This window comes from Cydia amplana, chromosome 4 (assembly GCF_948474715.1).
Source record: "Cydia amplana chromosome 4, ilCydAmpl1.1, whole genome shotgun sequence".
NCBI lineage: Eukaryota > Metazoa > Arthropoda > Insecta > Lepidoptera > Tortricidae > Cydia > Cydia amplana.
Window position 1 is genome coordinate 21,676,141 of NC_086072.1, and position 21,882 is coordinate 21,698,022.

The following is a 21,882-nucleotide window of genomic DNA, read 5'->3' on the forward strand; positions in this document are numbered from 1 at the left end:
CACCAAAATTATTTTGGGCGTGAAGTAGATAACCATCACACAACACAATATAATTAGTGATAAATCCGAAGGAAAACATAATAATGCAAGCAAGTAAGAAATACCCTACTTAAGAGCTAACTAGAAATTTCAATTCATAAGATCCTCCACATGACCCAACAACTACTAAAAAAATATACCTCTAGCCACCCAGAGACCAACAAAAAGGTCTTCCGTTCCATTGTATTAATCTGTATTTTGACATAGCTATCAAAATTGCGTTTGTCTTAGTAAGATTTAATTCGAGGGCGGCTAGAGGTCTCAACCTGAATCTACAACAACTGAATGGTCAAAAATGACAATTACTCTCACTTTCACCGAAAATGTGGCCGAAATACTCAAATCAGCGTTAAAGGCAAGGTCGCAAAGGGCATGTCTAATGTAACAGCCGTATCTTTGTGCACAATGTTTTTGCTGTTTATTGTTATTGCTTGTTCGCCATGGAAAAGTCTTTCTCAATATTTTATGGTGAACTAATTTTAGCCGACAACAACAAAGCGCTTGTTTGAAAGAAGTTCAAGTGCAAAGACACCGTTTCAAATTGGGGTTTTGCAAAATCGTTTTGGTGTTTCAATTTTCAAAGGTGTTTTTCTATGGGCAGCCGGCAGGTACTAGACGATTATCCGGTTCTTTTTTCTTATTGCAAATTTTTGTATAAGTATTCCTGATTTAATAAAACATTTTAAATAACTCACTGGTTTATCTGGATAAGTAAAGTGTTATTCTCTTTCTTCTTCGCCTTTCTCTTTGCGTAAATATAAAAAAAAACTTTATAATTAGTATTGAAATTTCATCGCAAAAATTTAATATGAAAGCAATTTTAGATTAAGTAGGTAACTAAAATTGCTATGAATATTGGCTTCATTTTTTCAGTTAATCTAATAAATTTAATTGATAGAACTGATGGAAATGAAAGCCTTCAACGTGAAAGTTATCCAGATATCTATAAACAGAAAGACAGGCAATCTACGTTGATATCTGCTTTCATGTCTAGACCTAGTTTAGCTCAAGACAGTCAAGTCTTTGATGAGATGAGAGCAGCCAAGAACCGGAAAATAAGAAAATAAACAACAACTAGTCACGTATACGTATGTTACTTATATATATATAAGTTACCTTCATGAAATTTCTTTTAGAAATTCGTACAGTCGCCATCAATAGTAGCGGATGCGTCTAAAGTATATATAGTAGTCCACTAGGGGGCCTAGCGAAGCGAAGATGACAAATTGACAATACATCGACAACGAAACGTATCATTTCCATACATTAATTTACGCTTTTCATTTCGTTTTCTGTGAACGATTGCCAGCTCTGCTGATCTCTACAGTTCGCGTTCAGTAGTACGTCTACATGTAACTGTCTAATTGTTCTACTTTTTTTACCACATCGGAGGTAAACAAGCATACGGCACGCCGGTTGGTAAGCAGTCACTATAGCCTATGGACGCCTGCAACTTCAGATACATATAAAGAAAAAAAAAATCTTTTTGTCAAGTTATTAGAGAATGGTAAGTAGAAGCGCTGGTGGCCTAGCGGTAAGAGCGTGCGACTTGCAATCCGGAGGTCACGGGTTCGAACCCCGGCTCGTACGTATGTACGAAATATCATTTGATATTTACCAGTCGCTTTTCGGTGAAGGAAAACATCGTGAGGAAACCGGACTAATCCCAATACGGGCCTAGTTTACCCTCTGGGTTGGAAGGTCAGATGGCAGTCGCTTTCGTAAAAACTAGTGCACACGCCAATTACTGGGATTAGTTGCCAAGCGGACCCCAGGCTCCCATGAGCCGTGGCAAAATGCCGGGACAACGCGAGGGACGAAGAATATTAGAGAATGGTAGGTGACGCGTAGTCTGACCCGCAACTTTTGACGCTGCCTGTACCTACCTAATACTTATTCCCAGATGTTTCGTCTACAGTAACATGTGGTGTCGTGTTACGTAAAAGAGCACACTTGTTTCTTGTTTCCATAAGTTTATGCAACAGGTGCATTACTATTTATTTTACACTTGCAGTCATCAGCTGTCGGATGCGCTGTCAATCGGTCTATCAAACTAAACACAATTTACACAATGCAGCATATATCTATTACAAATATACTTAGTACAATTTCATACGCAATGGCTAAAATATAAAAATAAATACCTATAAAAAAAATATAATACATTTTGTATTTACAAGTTTGTGTCTTTCTTAAAATAGTGATGTGCAACAGTCGATATAACCCGAAAAAAAAATTTAAATTACCAAATTTTATTATGTAATAATTCAGGCACTTGAAAAATGTTAGCTATTAGCTAGTATTAGCTATATAGTTATATCAAATATATTATTTAGATTTACATGACAACGTATCGATTTACAATTTTACAGCCTTTATAAAAAGAATAGAATAATAATAGATACTTACCTAAATGTCATTTGTGGGGAAAAACCTGCGAGTGAATCAATAGGTTTTTATTTTTAGACCTCAGCCACTCAATTTTTGCAGGTAGGTAGGTTCTTTAAGAAACTGGTATGTTATTACGACTATGACTGTTTTGTTTTTCTAGCAAGACAATTTTTTTTAAGTTTTATTAAGTAAGTAAACTGTAATTAGTTAACATTATCATTATCATAAAGAATGAAAAACATAAAAGGGCAAGGAACAGGAAGTGACAAGGTTGCAAACAAAAGGTCAAACGATTTGAATCTGCAATTCTTACGCTTTAAACACGATTATCGGAGTACATTCACGCTTATCGTTGATATCAGAAGGATTGAAGTGTAGTAGTGAGGAAGATAAAATACCAAAGCAAAGTACCGTACGGTAGTGTGTTTTGATACGTTTGATGAGACTGTTTTTGAGGCAATTCTTTGGCAAGTCTCAAATTTTTAACTAGAAAACATTTCTAAATATAATTTTGCCCAAGATAAAAAAAAATTAGGGACTAATCAAACGATTGGTTTGCTTATTTTATGCCAATAATTTAGCTTAAATGAAGAGAATATACTAGTATTTAATTCAAATTTGTCCTAATTTTCCCACGGATGTGTAAGGTAGGTGATATTGATATGTCACGAAATAAACAATTTGGACATCGCGCTGTAAAAATCATTCAAAGCAGTTAACATAAAGAAGCTTGTACAGAACATACATGCTTGGCAAGATTGGGCTACAGGATGCACTTATGCAGTGAAAGGAGATGGGACGTACGTGTCATACCAATGGGGTTGGCCGGCCGAAGTAGGTATTTCACATGTGGTGCCAGCATAGGTTTTACCTATTAATCCTACCAACATCAACAGTGTCAATTTTTTTTTAAATATATATTATTTTTGGCCTGGATGCTAACCCTTTCACCCAATCTCATTAAACAAAACTAGTGACAGGTAAATCCTATGCTGGCGTAATCTACAAAAACATTTGACAGTTGCCAAGCCCATTGACCAATCCTGTAAAAGCATGTTCATTGACAACATAAGCACTACGGGACAGGTGCAAAACAAAACAAACACTAACCAGCTTCAACATCCGTAACGCCTCAAGCTCACAAGTCACAAACAGCTAGCAGTACATACAGCCTAATCTACTTCTGATTGAAACGTCCACACACTCACTTTTACCTAAACTAATTGAAGCATTAACTCGAATCCAACTCCACACTAGTTTCACAGCACTTCGTTTCGATTATAATGGAACTCGATTTGTTTTTCGATATTAAATAGCACTCGATAAGTTTTTCACGTAAAACTTGTAACGGACGACACGTAGGACGTCGGTGACGGTTGGCGCGGTACTGACGTCTCGTTTCTCGTCTCGCCGCCTCTCGCTCGCCCCTCGGTCGCCTCACATGTTTTTTGCCTTTGAATTTCGAATCCCACATCAAATCGGTACAAAGAAACTGACAGATACCTGTTTGTGAGTAACTTTTATTTCCTTGAAGCAAATCAGTTTTTATACACGTGTGAAGTTGCAGCTCCTCTTTTTATTAAAGCACATTCAACTGTTCATTTTTGTATACCACATCGGTGGCAAACAAGCATACGGCCCGCCTGATGGTAAGCAGTCGCCGTAGCCTATGGATGCCTACAACTCCAGACATCATGTTCATTTCTTACAGACATATCGACATACGAATAAAATATGGCAAATAGGGCCATCACTATTAGGATCATAATGATGGGTATTCTGATGGTCACCGTCGTCACTGAAGGGTTTAGTCGAAAAATAAAATGATAAATCAAACCCTACCCTATACACATTCACATTGGTAATTTAAGATAAGTGTATGACGATGGCCCATGTGATAGACATTTTATAAGAGTCATACACATTTTATTGTATGCTTAACTTAATCACGTCTTTCCTGTGCACATAGCAAAGTTAAGATAATCTAAAGCAAATTTTTACGCTGAACCCTTACAGTTGGGACGATGGGATGCATTTTGTGGAACTCAAATAAGAAAAATATAATAAACATACACCTGTGTCGCACACTTTTAGTGTTTTGTCCAGAGAAGGGACCTTTTTCTGAAATATTTGACTCAAACATCGCAGGGAAGAGGTTGACAGACAATAATGAACGGGTATGAAGCGCATGCTAATTCTGTATACTTAAGCAACATATAAGTAGATACTATACCCATAGCTTGCAGACAATACAGTGCATACAATTGTTACTAAATCAGCCAGCATCTGAGACCGGTTATAACACCGTGTCACGACCATTGGACACCCACAATAGTGTGAATGAGTTTAAACAATACCATACTACTCGTACACCAAATACAAAAACTGTAGACACCACACGATAGTTCTTAAAGAACTCAACGAATTCATTTTGATATTCAATAAAAAACCTTTTATAAATGTAATAGAGTTCACAGAAAAATACAATGAAAAGAAAATGTGACTTTTATAATTGCGAAAGAATCGAGAAAAATAAAGATGGACCACTAGAATCAATAATTGGAACACTCGGTAAACATAATGGTTCATAATAGAAGACCTTAAGACAATAATATGAAGAGTTATATTCAATTGAACAGCTAATCAAGTCCACGTTCAATTGATGCTGGCCAAGCTTAATTACAAGTGATGTCATTAATCTTGTAAAAAACAAAACAATAGCACTGATGTCACAAAACACGATGTCAAAAGTTGTTCTTTTAAATTAACATAGACAATAGACAAAAAAATTAAAGCACTACTTTTTACCGCAGATTATATGTATAATTATTTATTTAAAAACTCATATAATTTTATTTTATTCCAATCACTATAATTACAAAAGTAACAACAACACTAGTCAAAGTGCATCCGTCCTCCATGAGAAAAAATAAAATAATCCAAAATTATAAATTTTTAATAGTTATGCAACTTTGCTATTCGGTATGCGTTAATATTTTACTCGTATATTTCAATGTATTTCATTGAAACTACGAATTTTACACAATAGTGACAAAATAAGTACGCTTCCTTATTGACACTTAAGAATTTTTCCACGGCTGTCAATCTCATCTCGATAAGAGAAGTAGCGCATTAAATATGTAGATAGGTAAGTATTGTAGTATGTACGTACGGGATTTTCGTGACGCATGCAGACTCACAGACCGAGATAAGCCGGTCCAAGGGTGTTAAATAAACATTTATTACCATTAATGTAATTTTTTGGGGGCAAAATTAAATGACAGGGCAAAAACCAAGTTCCTATATCGACAAACTCATTTATCGATACTTTTCCCATACTTATTATCGCTCCAAGTTTTGCTTGTAAAAGTATACAGGCCACAGGGTGTAACAAAAATAGTGAGGATCCGTTTAAGAGCATATTCGGTATCGTGTTCCGAGTAGGAAATCTTCTACTTGAACTATAAAAATAGCCTGATAAGATGCAAATACATGTAAGGTTTAGTGTAACCCGTGCGAAACCGGGGCGAGTCGCTACTGTCGCTAGTAACTTATAAAGTAGGTACTCTTTTTAAATAGTCTTCTACTACTCATTAAGAAACTTGAAACTTTTCTTAATGACAACTCACACAAAAACCACATGACATATTGTATACCACTTATCACCGGCATCAGTGACGTCACTAATCGTATTAAAAACAAATCATCAGGATAACTGCAGTAACGGTAAACTGTCTGGCGGTTACCATGTCTACCGCAGGCAACGATAAGCCAGAGACAGGTAAAAGTAAAGACTAAATTTGCAATGCGCCTCCCTAAAGTGGGTAGACACAAAGGAAGAAATGGAAATATTCACACGCTTCTGGTAAGCTTTAATAGCATAGCTCAGTTGGTTAAGAGCGATTGCACCGGTGTTCCGAAAGGTCGCAAGTTCGAATCTTGCCTAAAGCGGTGAGTTTTTCTATTTTTTATTTAATTTGAATTAGTTGTTTGCATAAGTTGTGTCTTGGTTTGGGAAAAATTGTCTGGAATTAAGAAATCCGTTTTCGAATGGACATCGACACTCTATATAAATCACTTGTCTTTGTCGTAAACGCTTAAATCGACTGATGCATTTACCCGTCATTGTCACGTAGATTCACGGGTCGATTCGCCCCACTAGATTATGTACAAAAACAACAGGTTGACGACCGCTGAGAAACGCTTGCAAAAACGACTTCTTAGCCAAAATGGTTAGGTATTGTCAGAGGTTAGCAACTTTGCACTTTGACATTACAAGTACTTACCTATGCATATATTATTATCTATTGTTATTTAATTAAAGTAAAACTATAAAAATGTGGAGTTAAAGCCAAAGGAGAATATTTTGAAGATACCTAATACGTTTTGTTTAAAAAAGACTTATTTTAAGAAAAAAATTATTTATTTTTTACTGTTTTGTCAACGTATTTTTGGGCCACCTGTAATCTTGCTTGTAATTCTATAACAATGAACTGGAATTCGAAGAACAGATATTCCAGGACATTCCATCGCTTCACTGCAAGTGAATGACGTCTTGAATCTAGATTTACTTCAACATCCGTCTTTTGAGCACATGTTTACTCGGACGACGGATATTTCAAAATTTTTGTTTCGTTTTCTCACAATGTCAACACATTCCGACAACCGCAAACCGTACAAAGAAAACACATATTTTATATTACATATTTTTATTATTTTTGACACTTTGTCCGTATCGATATTTTCAGACGTGACTGTACGACGTGAGAGACGACTGTAGCTGTACGTGGTTCCGATGATAATCGGCCGTAAACGGTTCACTGAAGATTACTTGGAAACTTGGGTAGGAAAGGAAGTTGGTTGAAACAATGACGTGCAAAAAGATGAGTTCTATTTGTATAGTTTACTAGCTTTTGCCCGCGACTTCGTCTGCGTGGAGTTAGTAATTTGGGTACCTATTTTTACCCAATCTGCTTTTTAACGATTTCCCATAAAAACTTCCACGGGTGAAAAGGGGTTCACCCCCTTAAAAGGCGATTTCTGGGATAAAAACTACCCTATGTCCTTCCCCGGGACTCAAACTATCTCCATACCAAATTTCAAGTAAATCGGTTTAAGCGTGAAGAGGTTACAGACAGACAGACAGACAGAATGTATGGTATGGATTACGCTGCTCGTTACGGTTACTTTGCCTGTTCAACCAGTACATTTTCCAATTTACAGGCAATATAATTAGTCTCAACTAAGTGAATAAACGTTTGCGATTTTCCCACATTAGGTATTTTAAGAATGCGGGATTTTGTTTTACCCGACGTTTCGGACATGTTTTCCGCCTGAGCAAGAGACGGTAGTAAAACTCATCAATAGTCAAACTTGTGGTAACTGGTAAGGGTACTAGAGTCTAATTCAGATTTCTCAATGTTTTATGGTTTTGAACTGGTTTCGATACGACCTTGAACATCGCTCACGCTGGTTGGTGCATGCGAAATGAAGCGGAAGCCGTGCGTGATTTGCGCACCAATCGCCAAGGTCGTATCAAAACCAGTCTAAGCCATAACAATTTGTTAAATTTGAATCTGTCTCGAGAAATTTTTTCGAGGTACCTTGACATAAAATATAAAATCCGATAAGGGCAAAATATGTACACTGTATACCCCCTCTATGAGAAGTTTACCAAGAAAATCATCATATTTACTTCTTCCATAACTACTAAAATTGTATACTTGCTGTTTTGTTCATAAAAAAATAATACTCTGGATCAGGGATGTTGCGAATATCCGCATCCGCAACCGCGGAACTTTCGCATTATTTTCAACATCCGCATCCGCATCCGCATCCGCATAAAATCGATGCGGATTTAATGCGGATGCGGATGTGGAACAGGTCGGTACAGGAACGTCTTAGCATTAGCGTAAGTGCTAGACTGCTAGGTAATTTAGTCATTAACCAAAAAAACGTATTAGAAATGAGCAGTCAAGCGTGAGTGGGACTTAATGTACGGAATCCTTGGAACGCGAGTCCGACTCGCACTTGGCCGGTTTTTTGAAATAAAAATTACTAAAATGTAATATTTGACGTTTTTTATGGTACTATCTTGACATCCGCATCCGCATCCGCGGATGTGAGCCTTTAAATATCCGCATCCGCATCCGCATCCGCGGATGTCAAAAAATCGGCATCCGCGACATCCCTGCTCTGGATAATTGCGATGGATGGATAGGCATTGTACGCGTGTAAATAAGTATACATGTATGTGCTTGTTACGTGTGTGAGTATGTTAACACCGTTTTCTTTTTCAGAACGTTTCAGCTGCAACAATGTGTTATTTTTTCAGCGGTATCATAGCGAGATCCACTTTCCTCGGTCCGCGCTTAAAATATGGCCAGTGTAAGTAGGGTTGCTAGAATGACAATTCTTATTTTTAAAATCTTCTCATTATTTTGGCAGGCTGTGAATTTTTCGGGAGTAAATTAAAAGATACACTTATCCCTTGGACAAGAAAATATCGGTACGCTGTCAACTGTACCTACTTTAAGGTTAATCATTCAATCATTATTCATTTGCAAAAATTGAGTATACAAAACAAGCTCTTACAATATAAAAATGTCCAATACATTCTGCTTTCTTAAGCAGAGAAGAATGCAAAGAAGGTTTGCTTAAACTAAACTTAACTAAATTTCAAATATTTTTAAGTAAGGAGACATTTACACAACATTCCTAAGTTGAATTTGTTTTAGTGGCGAGGTGTTTTTTTCCATTTGCCCCTATTTAAAATGAGTAAAACTTCATTATAAAAACCGGCCAAGTGCGAGTCGGACTCGCGCACGGAGGGTTCCGCACCATCAACAAAAAATAGAGCAAAACAAGCAAAAAAACGGTCACCCATCCAAGTACTGACCCCGCCCGACGTTGCTTAACTTCGGTCAAAAATCACGTTTGTTGTATGGGCGCCCCACTTAAATATTTATTTTATTCTGTTTTTAGTATTTGTTGTTATAGCGGCAACAGAAATACATCATCTGTGAAAATTTCAACTGTCTAGCTATCACGGTTCGTGAGATACAGCCTGGTGACAGACGGACGGACGGACGGACGGACAGCGGAGTCTTAGTAATAGGGTCCCGTTTTTACCCTTTGGGTACGGAACCCTAATAAAAACTGCTATTTTGCGTAACGTTGTCGCCCTACCTGACACTGTTTCAATAGTCTGTAATAGACTTTACGGCCAATGATGATTTGCGTAAGTCCCCTCTTAACAAAGCATAATTAACTTCAAACATAGATTCACGTTAAATAACTATGTTTTAGCGAAGTTGGGAACCCTATATAGCCAATATAGCCATCTTATAAATTAGTAGTTTTAACACTTAACGCTTTCTGGCCGCCCGGGCCCGGGCACAATAAACAAAACATAACTAATGTGTTGGCTAATATTTAATTGATATAAGCTGGGATTTTCTCCAATTACTCGGTGCTCTCACCTTCGTCGCACGCGCAGATATCGTGCTACAGACTTCTAGATTCCGTCTAAGTCTGCACCGACTTTCACGACAAAGTGTTGAGTGGAATATAGGTATGCTGCATTAAATACCACAGCACTATAATAATAGTATAAATAGCAAATGATATAGCCGAAGCTAAGGATCAGACCAGTAACATTTAAAGATACATATATGTAGTATATTTTCAAAGTTATTGAGGTATTACGTTAAAACCCGCGTAATTATTTTTTTTATAATTGTTGGTAATGTGTTATTTCTAAGACTACTTTTTGTTTGTTTTTTTTCTGATTTTATTGTTAATTAGGTACCTATGTGAAATGATTAGTGTTAATGTGACATGTTATTATGGTATTTGCATGGCTTATGTCGATATTCGCAAATAAAAACTTCATTACTGATTAATTGGCATAATAGGTATATGTGCCTCGCAAGTTTCGCGCTACCCGCCATAACTTTTGTTTCCTTCTAATTTCCTGGGTTTATTCCCCCTCTTAAATTAAAAAAATCGGCCAAGTGCGAGTCGGACTCGCGCACGGAGGGTTCCGCACCATCAACAAAAAATAGAGCAAAACAAGCAAAAAACGGTCACCCATCCAAGTACTGACCCCGCCCGACGTTGCTTAACTTCGGTCAAAAATCACGTTTGTTGTATGGGAGCCCCACTTAAATCTTTATTTTATTCTGTTTTTAGTATTTGTTGTTATAGCGGCAACAGAAATACATCATCTGTGAAAATTTCAACTGTCTAGCTATCACGGTTCGTGAGATACAGCCTGGTGACAGACAGACGGACGGACGGACGGACAGCGGAGTCTTAGTAATAGGGTCCCGTTTTTACCCTTTGGGTACGGAACCCTAAAAATTAACTCCATTCCTGCATTATTTAGTTTACGAGGGGGTCGACTTCTAATCATCTTCTTCAGCTTCAGCTCCTATATAGGTAATTGATAAAAATAAACCGCACAAGTGCGAGTCGGACTCGCCTACCGAGGGTTCCGCACTTTTTAGTAAGCAACATAAAAACCTAAAAACGGTTGTGTACGATGAATTGATTAACAAGGATTACATTGAAAATAATTGTAAACCTGTACCAATGTTACATTATCAATTTATCACTAATTGAAGGATTACCATGGTACATTAGTAATCAGATAGGTATTTACCATTACTTGTACTGACCCATATAGTTATCGTTAGATAACAACTGTTTTGTTTCATAAGTATCACTATTGTATCTTAAGTATTGGTAAATAGAGAAAGGACATTATAAATAGCTAAAAGTCGATTCTAATAAAACAATGTTACGGTTTTGATACGATCGTCATAATATGATTGCCGCGCATATCACACACGCTATCACTTCATTGCGCATCCACCAATCAGCGTGTTTTTTTATAGGTAAAACACAATATTTTTATTTAAAAGTTTAGACTAACATTTACAGTTTATCTGTATTTACGTATTGCGGTAAATTCCAATGAATACAATGCATGCAATGCAATGCATAGGTAATATATTTAAGCAAAATGTACCTACTTTAAATCAAAAATTCATATACTTATTATGTAATTTTTATATACAAATTGTGTTATCTGATAATTATACTTAGTTTTGTGTAATATCATGTGTAACTTATAACACTAAACAATTGTTCCGATAACATATAGTAGGTACCTAAGTTTGGGATTGCGCAAATTTTTACATATAAGAGATTCTTTTAATAATTTTGTTTAATAATGTACGAGATCAAAATCAATAAATAATTCATAATTTAAAATGCTCTTTAAATGTTTCAAGTCCCGTCCTTTTGTACAAGAGCAAATTCGTGAGTTTCGAACACACTGACGTAACCAACCCGACCGAACAAAAGTAATGTTAATAACAATGTTAATGTTAACTTCGACGCCTTGACCGCCGATTAACACTTGTTAAAGTTCATGACCGACGATTAAACAATATTAATTAAAATCAACTTTAGCACCTATACTTTAGAGTACAATTTTAAACGGTCATGAGCATGAATAAATCATAGATCTAGCGCTGCGAATGAAAATGAACTCTGTTGATCTTGTTTAGAGGTTATTTTTGAATGGCAATGATATTCAAAATACAAGATGACTAAGTTTTGTTATTGCTGTAACAATTACTTACTTTGTACGTTACACATGACTGCAGTTGAATTTGAACCTTTTATACAAATGAATAAGGTTTGAAATGTTAAGTCACGTTGTCTTGCATCCTTGTAATTAGGACTAACATAACTAAGTGAAGAAGATTGTGTATTGATTGTATTGAAGGTTTTTGAGGCATATTTTACTTCGTAATGATGGCTATAAAACGTGATTTATTTCAAAATTATCTATTTTATAAAACAATGCACGTTGTCCATTGGTATTTAACTATTTACTTCGAACGAGAATACCCCTAATACCTAGCAATTGAATGAATGCACGCGCGTGGACCTATTTTGTCTTCAGCTCTCGCCAGAAAAATATAGTGGAAGTAGAAGCCAATTCAGATAAATAATTTGTTATGGTTTGAACTGGTTTTGATTGACGTGCATCTTACGCACGACCCTCACTTTATTCCGCATGCATCAATCAGCTTGAGCGATATTCAAGGTCGTATCAAAAGCAGATCAAAACTAAACAATTGGGCTCCGATTGGAGGACAGTCACAGATCACGTCAACCACTGGCCTCAGGTTACTACCGCTTGCAGGTCGCTAACGTTAGTGTATCTTCGGCCTTCACAAAGAGAGGAGACTTGAACCCACACGAGAAACCCCTTACTCTGCTTATCTGCTACCACTCACCCAATCCGTCTTCAACTCTCGCCAAGATACCAGGCTGCTGCTGCGGCGGAGGTGAACCCGGCTAGAGGACATGGTGTACCGGTCCTGGAACCAACCAATAATCCATATTATAATAAATAATAATAATAATAAATATTATAGGACATTATTACACAAATTGACTAAGCCCCACGGTAAGCTCAAGAAAGCTTGTGTTGTGGGTACTCAGCAACGATATATATAATATACAAATACTTAAATACATAGAAAACAACCATGACTCAGGAACAAATATCTGTGCTCATCACACAAATAAATGCCCTTACTGGGATTCGAACCCAGGACCGCGGCTTCACAGGCAGGGTCACTACCCACTAGGCCAGACCGGTCGTCAAATTATACGAATCAAGTGTGTGTACAACAGCCCAGTAAAGATACGATTGCATAAAACATTAAATTATATTTATTAACTCACATTTATAGACGGAAACCTATCGCGAAATAGTTTGAAAATGTGATGCTACCCCAAACTTTTTCATACACTTTTCGTCGGGTAGCTGCACAAATCTCTTTTTTGACATTTTGCTGGGACATCAGAGCCGCGACTTATACCGTACACTGGCTGAATTTTATTACAAATAATATTAATTCGATCCCACGTGGGATCCACTTTGACGTTGGCGAAATCATCGACAGTATCGATGGAGCCATATTACCCAAAGATTGATTGATTGACCACGTCCAGCGAAACCTGTGTCGAAACGTCGATAAATAAAGGTAATAAAATAACTTTCGCGATAGACCAGTCTATAAATGTGAGTTAATATGTGTTCAAAACGCGAAAGTTTTAAATATTATATTAAATTATATTAGACTGATTTTTTTATATGATTCTAATAAGATATTTACTGATAAGCTATGCAGGAATCCTCTCACATTTTAAACCTTTCATGGTAGGACCTCAAATGTTGTAAAGTTCCATAAATTATTTTAGTCAATCTCTCTGTTTTATTATTATTTATATTAGCATCCTTTAACTAAACAATAAATTTATATACCGACGACCGGTCTGGCCTAGTGGGTAGTGACCCTGCCTGTGAAGCCGCGGTCCTGGGTTCGAATCCCAGTAAGGGCATTTATTTGTGTGATGAGCACAGATATTTGTTCCTGAGTCATGGTTGTTTTCTATGTATTTAAGTATTTGTATATTATATATATCGTTGTCTGAGTACCCACAACACAAGCTTTCTTGAGCTTACCGTGGGGCTTAGTCAATTTGTGTAATAATGTCCTATAATATTTATTTATTTATTTATTTATATAATTTATTAGCTACATCATTCATTCTTTGTATCTTAAAATAAATTCGTTCAAATAAAATTTAAAATTAAGGAACTGAACTGAACATTTATTAAATTATCTTATAAGTACCTAATTATTTTTAAATAGCAAATGAAATATTACCAATGAATCCCTCTACAGTTAAAGGAAATCGTGAACCATTCTGGCATAAAACAAATAATCACCATTACTCAAGTCAGAAGGACGAACAATAAATAAAGCGTTATCACACGACACACACATCAAGGTGCAACGCATCACGCTTCACTCGATTGGCAATTAATTGTAACAGGTACCTATTTATTTACGCCAATGGAAAAACAATTGTGGAACTGTGAATTTAAGATTCAGATTTCTATCAGATAGGAGAATGATAAATATGAGACAAAGAGTTTAATGAATTAGTTCCGGCTGCTGAAGTTATAGGACTTCCTGTAGTTTTACTGAATATTTCACATGTACTTAAATAAATAGTTAGAACAAATGACAATTCGCAATAAATCCTTTCTTTAGACTCATTTACTTCTATATATCGCTTATTGGGACCAATGGGACTTCATTATTCATAAAAATTATTGTGACAATAACATTGTTATACTTGGTCAAGCAGATCTGGTCAGTAGAAAAAGGCGGCAAATTTGAAAAATGTAGGCTCGAAGGGATCCCGTCCCATAGAAAATTTGAATTTCGCGCCTTTTTCTACTGACAAGATTTGCTTGATCATCATAGATCCATTTTAGAGGTTCTTTATTAATGATTTTTTTTTCAGTTGTGATGATCGGAAATTCGGAACCACAGAACAAGTTATCTAGAATGGCGATGCGAGCAGGGTAGGTACGTGTCGCCGCGGGGTTTTGAGCAAACGCTCGCATGCTACTCGCCCGCGCTGACCGAAAATGAAGTAAACATGCCTTTTTGCGCCACAATAACGTTCAGATTAAGAAGCCAGACATCAAATCTGTCTAAAGGAGGCGTATCCATTCACCGCGCACACAAGGCGCTAGCTAGTTTTTACTACCGTTGCGCGAGTGTTAGTAAATGTGGAGAGGAACGAGCGGCGACACCGGTTCCGATACTAACTGCGCGCGATAGCCATTCTAACCTCTTTAATATGTTCTGTGTTCGGAACACAAACGGCCAAAATATGTAACTATCTGTAGTCTGTAGGCAACTATCTACACACAACTTGAATTGAAATCATCTGATAAAAAGTTACACAGGTACCTAAATTAGGTAACATAAGCAAGTCAATAGGTGTATGCGATTGTTTTATTTAGTGTTGTTTTAGCGGCTATACGACAATTATGTAACGCAGGACGAGAGAGTGCGTGAAAGCGTAAGCAATGCGAGGGGTTTGACTCATATTTCGTGGCTTAACTCACAAATGTTTGTTTTAAGATCTCATCATCAAATTACAAAACTTCACACATTGTTGTCGGTCTATAAACTAAAATAGATTCCATATTATTATTATGTCGTATGGCTTTATTCCTGAAAACACTTAATTTACAATCTACACAGAAATGAAATATTTACAATTTAATATCTAAATTGAGTAGCCAATCCCTTGCTTCCGGCAAATCGCCTTCTAGGACATTTTCCTATTATGGGAGGGATTGTTTGAGTTTGGCTCCCAACAATCACAAGCTGGTGTCGGCGAGATTCCCCATCTGCGAAAGGTTCTGGTTACAGCGTCCTACTCCCGTTTGGATGCGGTTTATAGTGACCCAGATCTTGCGATGGTCTTTGAATCCAGTCGTCAGTTTGGCGAGTCTGTGTAGATTCCATATACTTACGTACGAAAAAGAACCCATAAATCTCATATAGTATCCTCAACACATAGGCTCTCTTTGAAATAACTATTACAATGCTCCGTGCCGAATAGGAAATAACCGCTTTTGCAACCAAATCTCCGTATTGGCATGAATAAATAGAAAATGAGTTGTGTAACCAGATCCATCTCGTTAACAGTGATTTCGATGATCGTTTGAGCTTGTTTATTCTGGATCAACCTAGGAGTTTGCTCACGGCATATTGGATTATGTTACGCCATAGAAACCGTTCGCTCCTCACATACCGAGTTCTTGTTTTGCCATTAACTTCGCTCTTTATCGATTGAATGTTAAAGAGACCCGAGATCTGGTTAAGCAGCTTGACTTATAACCTCCACTGTCATCATGAGATTCAATGTTTACATTGTCTAACCACCATTACCTAACAGTCGTATCCGAGATCCAGTGGCGTAGCTACTGTAGCTAGGCGTGGGTGAAGTGGGCCGTCGCCCACGGCCTCGCGCCCCGAGTGGGGCCTCGCGCGAGGCCCCTTCGGGCACAGTGAAAGAAAAGGGCCTCGCAGGTGCGATTTCGCCCACGGCTAGTTTAGTTCACGCTACGCCACTGCCGAGATCTATGATAAGATTGTGCTCGATATTAATATTTTACTAATATGTATGAAGGTTGCAAGTCCGATTATAAATAAGCGTAATAATCTTCCTATAGCGTGTTCCAGCTTATACCAGGCCTCACAGAAACCTAGGGAGCACTCGGCAGATCGTAAGGATAGGCCCAAAGATATGCTTTCATGGACTACTAAAAAAGTAACCCGCCATATGACGTAAAACGAGGAAGTAGGCATGCGCCGGCGCCGCGACGGCTGCGCCATGCTAATGTAGTCCTACACTTCACTCCCGTGTTGAAGTCTTATGTTCATACTAATTTCTTAGCGACATACGTCCTTTTTAGTTTAAGATAGTAGATGTTAACGATAACAAACACAGACCTAGCCCACTTGACAAATAGTCTTTGTATCAATTTCCTGGCGAGATACGACCTTCTTATTTTAGTATATTAACACGTACAAATGCAATTCTAGCACACTTTATATTATTTCCTAGTGACATACGTCCTTTTAATTTGGGATCTCTTTAGCGTTAACGATTAGTTTTCGCTCAAAAGTAGAGCACCTGTTTCTAAACAATTGTTTCGAACGGAGCTTAGAAGTAGGCAGTGTAATAGTATTCTGCCTTCTGCCCCAACACACATCAGCCTTCATAGACATTGTAAAAACCTGTTGACGTATTTATAAGTCTGAATAAATATATAATAGCCTCAATGTTCACAAAGAACCTTTAATAAAACCTACAGTTCAACTACAGTTGTAAGAAAAGCGTTAGAAAGCGCCGTAGGTGTCAAATTATTGAAATATTCGGCGCACGTTAAACATTGCCAATTTCGTGCCTTATGGCTAGTAATAATAAGATTTCACATGACATATATGGTCTGTGGTTATTAAAAAAGTAACGTCATTAACAATTTTTCAAATTTGGAACGCTTTCTTTTTTAATTTGGCCCTGGGTGGCCGTGGCCTGGCCTGGCATCTTGCTATAATGTTGAAGGAAGCAAACATCATTTTAAATCACCGTGTTCAGTAAATATGAAATTGCTATAAGCAAGATCATAAAATATAACAATGGACAAAACCGAAATGTAATCGCCATAGCGCACTCATACTTCACAATGCCCATGGCCATTCATATGGCACAAACTTATCTTTACCATTCATAGGTGGCGCTGTTCGTCAAAAACCAAGTAAATATCTGTTACTTTCAAAGTAAAGAAGCCCTAAGTGTAATCATTGCTCAATGCAGCTATGAGCCTTCAAGCAAATTTGATACGATTGAAAATGGAACAGCACTTTGTACAATTTTGTATCGTTACGGTTTTGAGCGTGCGTTTTACTGCGATAGTGAGTGTGTTTTGCGCTCGCATAGACAAGTTTGCAGAGTAATAACAAAAGCGAATTGAATCTGCCACTGAACTACTGAATAATGCGTGATTTTGTTCCGCTCGTTTGGCTCAAATTGGCGACGACTGGCAAATGGGGCAGAAACAATCGGGAACGAGGATGGTTATTACTATTAGCTTAGCCTTCGTTTGAGTCCTTTTGTTTTGGTTACCTATGCCATTGAAATTATTCATGCAACATTGTTGGGTAATTGACTTCAATAATACCTACTTATTCATTATTATTTATCCTAAAAATAGACAATTTAAAACCCCTCTGGAAGGGTCAAGGGTGACACCGTCATTACTAAAAATGGCAATGTTGTTCCGCTTTAAGAGAGCATTTAACTAATTTAGTCAAATACTGGTGAAGGCTTGCCAATCTTGCCATGCTATAATATGATTAGCTACAGTAGGCGCGTATGACCAGGCAACATGAAACAGTTGAAAGTGAAGGTCGTTCATTTAATGTGTGAACCGAAATATAGTTTTAACCTCGTAAACCCACCATATAAAGTTTTCAAATATTCAATTTGAACCTTATTCTATAAGTAAATTAGAACGAATTTCGTTTGTTTTAAGCAATTAAACAAAAGAAATGTTACTTTACTTGGTTCATGAAAGGTTCAAATTAGATTGCACGAATATGTACATTATAATGTACATTTAGTCTCAGGAGGTTAATATCGACTCCATATTTTTTTTTCATGTTACCATGGGATGAAAAATCCGTGGCTCGCTAATCACTAATCAGCATATTGATATATGTCATGCATGCATGGCAGTTAATGATAGAGACTAAAGATATATATGTAGATAGGTAAGTACCTAATCACTAAAGCACCGATTCAAAAGGTCTAAAACTGGAGCCCGGTTCAGATTTAACAACTTGTTTTCAGATTGACCGTTCCGATATCGGAAGTCGGATGAGAGTAAAATGTGAGATAAGATAATGATAAAAGATAGTTTATTCAACACACATACACATACAGACACACACATACACATACAGAGACATATGTGTTCGTTGTTAAGAATCGTCAAGGTCGTATCAAAACGATAACAAATTGTGGCATTAGAAACTTCTGTATTAAAATTTTTGCACGTAAGGTTATTATACATATTCAATTCACCAAACCTACCTACCTACTGTAGCTAGGTATACCTACAGTAGGCCGTAAACTATGAGCCGGCGGCTGCAGATTTGGTTGTTATATTCCGGTCGCGTATAAGGAAGTACATAATATACATTAGTTTAAGCAAGGACGGTAGTTCCGATGGTATTCATGAGGCACATACGTATGTATGTATGTATCTATGTACTTGGAAAAGAAACACAGTTACACAGCTTAATTATTCAAACTCCAGAGTTGGCCAAGAAGCGCTGTAAGCCAAAATTCAAAAATGTGTTCTGCAAGTAGGCCTCAAGGGCTCTTTTACAAGCCGCAGTGGCCCGTAAGTATAAACAAATAAATTTGTCATATTTATTTCAGTTTACCAACAATGTGGTACCATCCCATATTTAGCTACCATTTTAAAAACGTCACATTATCAATCAAATGTTCTCAAGCGAACCAGAGCGGGACTCGTCTTAACTTAATAAGCAGCGAGCATAAGCACCAAGTTTTCGCGCCATTTCTGCGGAAGGATGCCCGGAAGTCTCACTAATTAAAGAATTTGAATTTCGAATGTGCGCGTTCCATTTTTGAATTACATAAGTCGATTGTTATCGTAACTAGTTGCGTCATGAGAACGGTTCTGAACGCATCGTTTAGTTTTAAAGTATTATTTTAAAAAGTTAGGTAATTTTCGCACGCGGCTCTTTGGCCTTGATTTGGAGATTGATAGTCTAATCAAAATGATCAAATTAGACTCTAATTTGATCATTTTGCTCGCAGAATGATGTGAATCTGTAACATAATTTATAATCATTTAATTGCACATAAAAAGACATTATTTGCATATTCTTTTTTAGTCACTATGAATGAATTCACTCCCAAATTTTGGTTACTCGTGAATAGCCCAAGTGTAAAATTGTCTACCCACTTTATAAATTAATTCCATTCATAAAGTGCACTTTTGCAGCTCGATGTAGGTACCCAAGGCGTGCATCATAGAATAGATAGATCATAGTGTTTTTATTACTGTTGGACATGGGCTAAGCCCTGACCGTTTAAGTTGGTATCTTGGAACTTTTGTACAAAATCATATGTAGGTAGAGTCAGACCGAGAAAAGTCTGCAGCGATTTTGATAGCCCACGTAGTGCAAGTGTCATTTTAAACGTCAAACTTCTATGAATTTATGACGTGTAAATAACACTTGCACTGCGTGGGCTATCAACATCGCTGCAGACTTTTCTTGGTCTAACTCTATACCTAATTCGATAAAACATTTAACTGTATTTCTTTGGCGCAGGAAAACATCATAAGGCCGACTATTCCCAGAACGCGCTTATTTCGAGAGATCTAACACCCTTCGGAAGGGAGGGGAGGAGGGGATTCCAGAAGCGGAACTCTGGATTAGAAGAACAATCACTTTCTCCATGGGAGAGAATGATTCACGCGTGGGACTTTTAACCCAGGCCGGAGGTTGTTGGTTACAATTCTAACTACAGATGTGCAAGTTGAAGAAAGTTTCCAGAAAGTTTTAGAAATTTTAGGAAAATTTAACAGGAAATAGAGGAACATTTATTTTGGAACCGGACATTTTTAATCCCCATACAAAAATATGAGAACAATCCAAAAATTTTCCATATGGAGCTTTAATCGCAATTTTTAAAAACGTTAATTGCCTGCCGCATTAAGTCCGTATTTTGTACTGTAAAGTTTTCTTGCAAGAAAGGTTAATAAATAAATAATAAATGGCACAGCAATAATCTAGCTAGTACCAATGAATTTCTCAACACACTTCTTGAATGTAGCAACGTTTAAGAAACTTGTTTTGGAAATTTAGTAATTTGTCCGCGTACACATTAGGGTCAACATTCGACATTTCCTTAAAAGATTTCCTTCCTTTATTCCGGTAACGGTCTTCGAACTCTTTGACTTCGAACTTGCTCTGGACTTTTGCCAGAGAAACGCCACTATAGGTACTTCATTTACAAAACATCTTAATTAACTGTTTGTTTAGTAGGTACCATTATAAAATGACCCCAAGAATCACGACAAACTGAGTAGTCAGATCATCATCATCAAGCTATAATTATTTTTTTCTGCTGATACTTATATTATATTATATTATTATTATTGTTCTCTTTATTTATTTTTGGTCTTAAGTTAGGTTATTTTATAATATGGATATAAAAATAAAATACAAAAACACTTACAAAAACAATACAAAATACTTATAAACATATTATAAAAAACCTAACCTAGGGTGCCGCCAGCAGCGGGGCAAGGCCCAAGCTGCCGGTGGTCAGGGCTGCAGAGAGAGGAACCGGCGGACTATCCGCGCCGTGTCCAAGATCACCGCCTTCTGCATCTGACGCCTTCTATTATTATTTTTATTATATTATATTACTAGCTGTGCCCGCGGCTCCGCCCGCGTGGAATTCGGTCTGTGTCAGTAAGCTAATTGATCTCTAATTTCTCTTTCTCTCCCCTGGAGGCGGAACTTGAAGTAAAGTTGACAGATGGATACGATTAGCGGACTGAAGTCCAGATAAAATATTTTACAATTAGGTAGGTACCACTAAACAAAACTACACTCCAAAACCAATAGTTTTTTTCGCCCTTATTCCAATATTAGACGTGATTTAAATGACACAGAGTAGTAGGTGTATAACGGACAATACAGTACTACTTTTGTATTTTTACGTCCTTGACTGTACCTATCCAAATCATGTCCATGGCAAATATCATCCAATTCTGTCCTCCAGTCAAATCATTCTGAGCATGATAAATTAAGAATTATACACATAGAAATCCATACTTCCTAACAAACTTTCGAATTTAGGTCTAATATTATATTAGTTAGAAGTAAGATTAGAGGAAAGGAGAATATTATAGATATCAAATATCTACATATATGAATG

The 21,882-nt window shown here is 37.0% G+C and overlaps 2 protein-coding genes across 3 annotated transcripts in view; one reads left to right on the forward strand and one right to left on the reverse strand.

Moving 5' to 3' along the window:
* Positions 1-3,831, reverse strand: part of LOC134647386 (rho GTPase-activating protein conundrum) — a 122,135-nt gene extending 118,304 nt beyond the window's left edge. Inside the window, exon 1 of the mRNA XM_063501733.1 lies at positions 3,541-3,831. Coding sequence (XP_063357803.1) covers positions 3,541-3,552 — 12 coding nt within the window. The 5' untranslated portion in view covers positions 3,553-3,831. The remainder of the gene's footprint in view (positions 1-3,540) is intronic.
* LOC134647393 (proline-rich protein PRCC) overlaps positions 1-21,882 on the forward strand; it is a 432,482-nt gene that overhangs the window by 325,409 nt on the left and 85,191 nt on the right. The gene's annotated exons all lie outside the window — the stretch shown is intronic.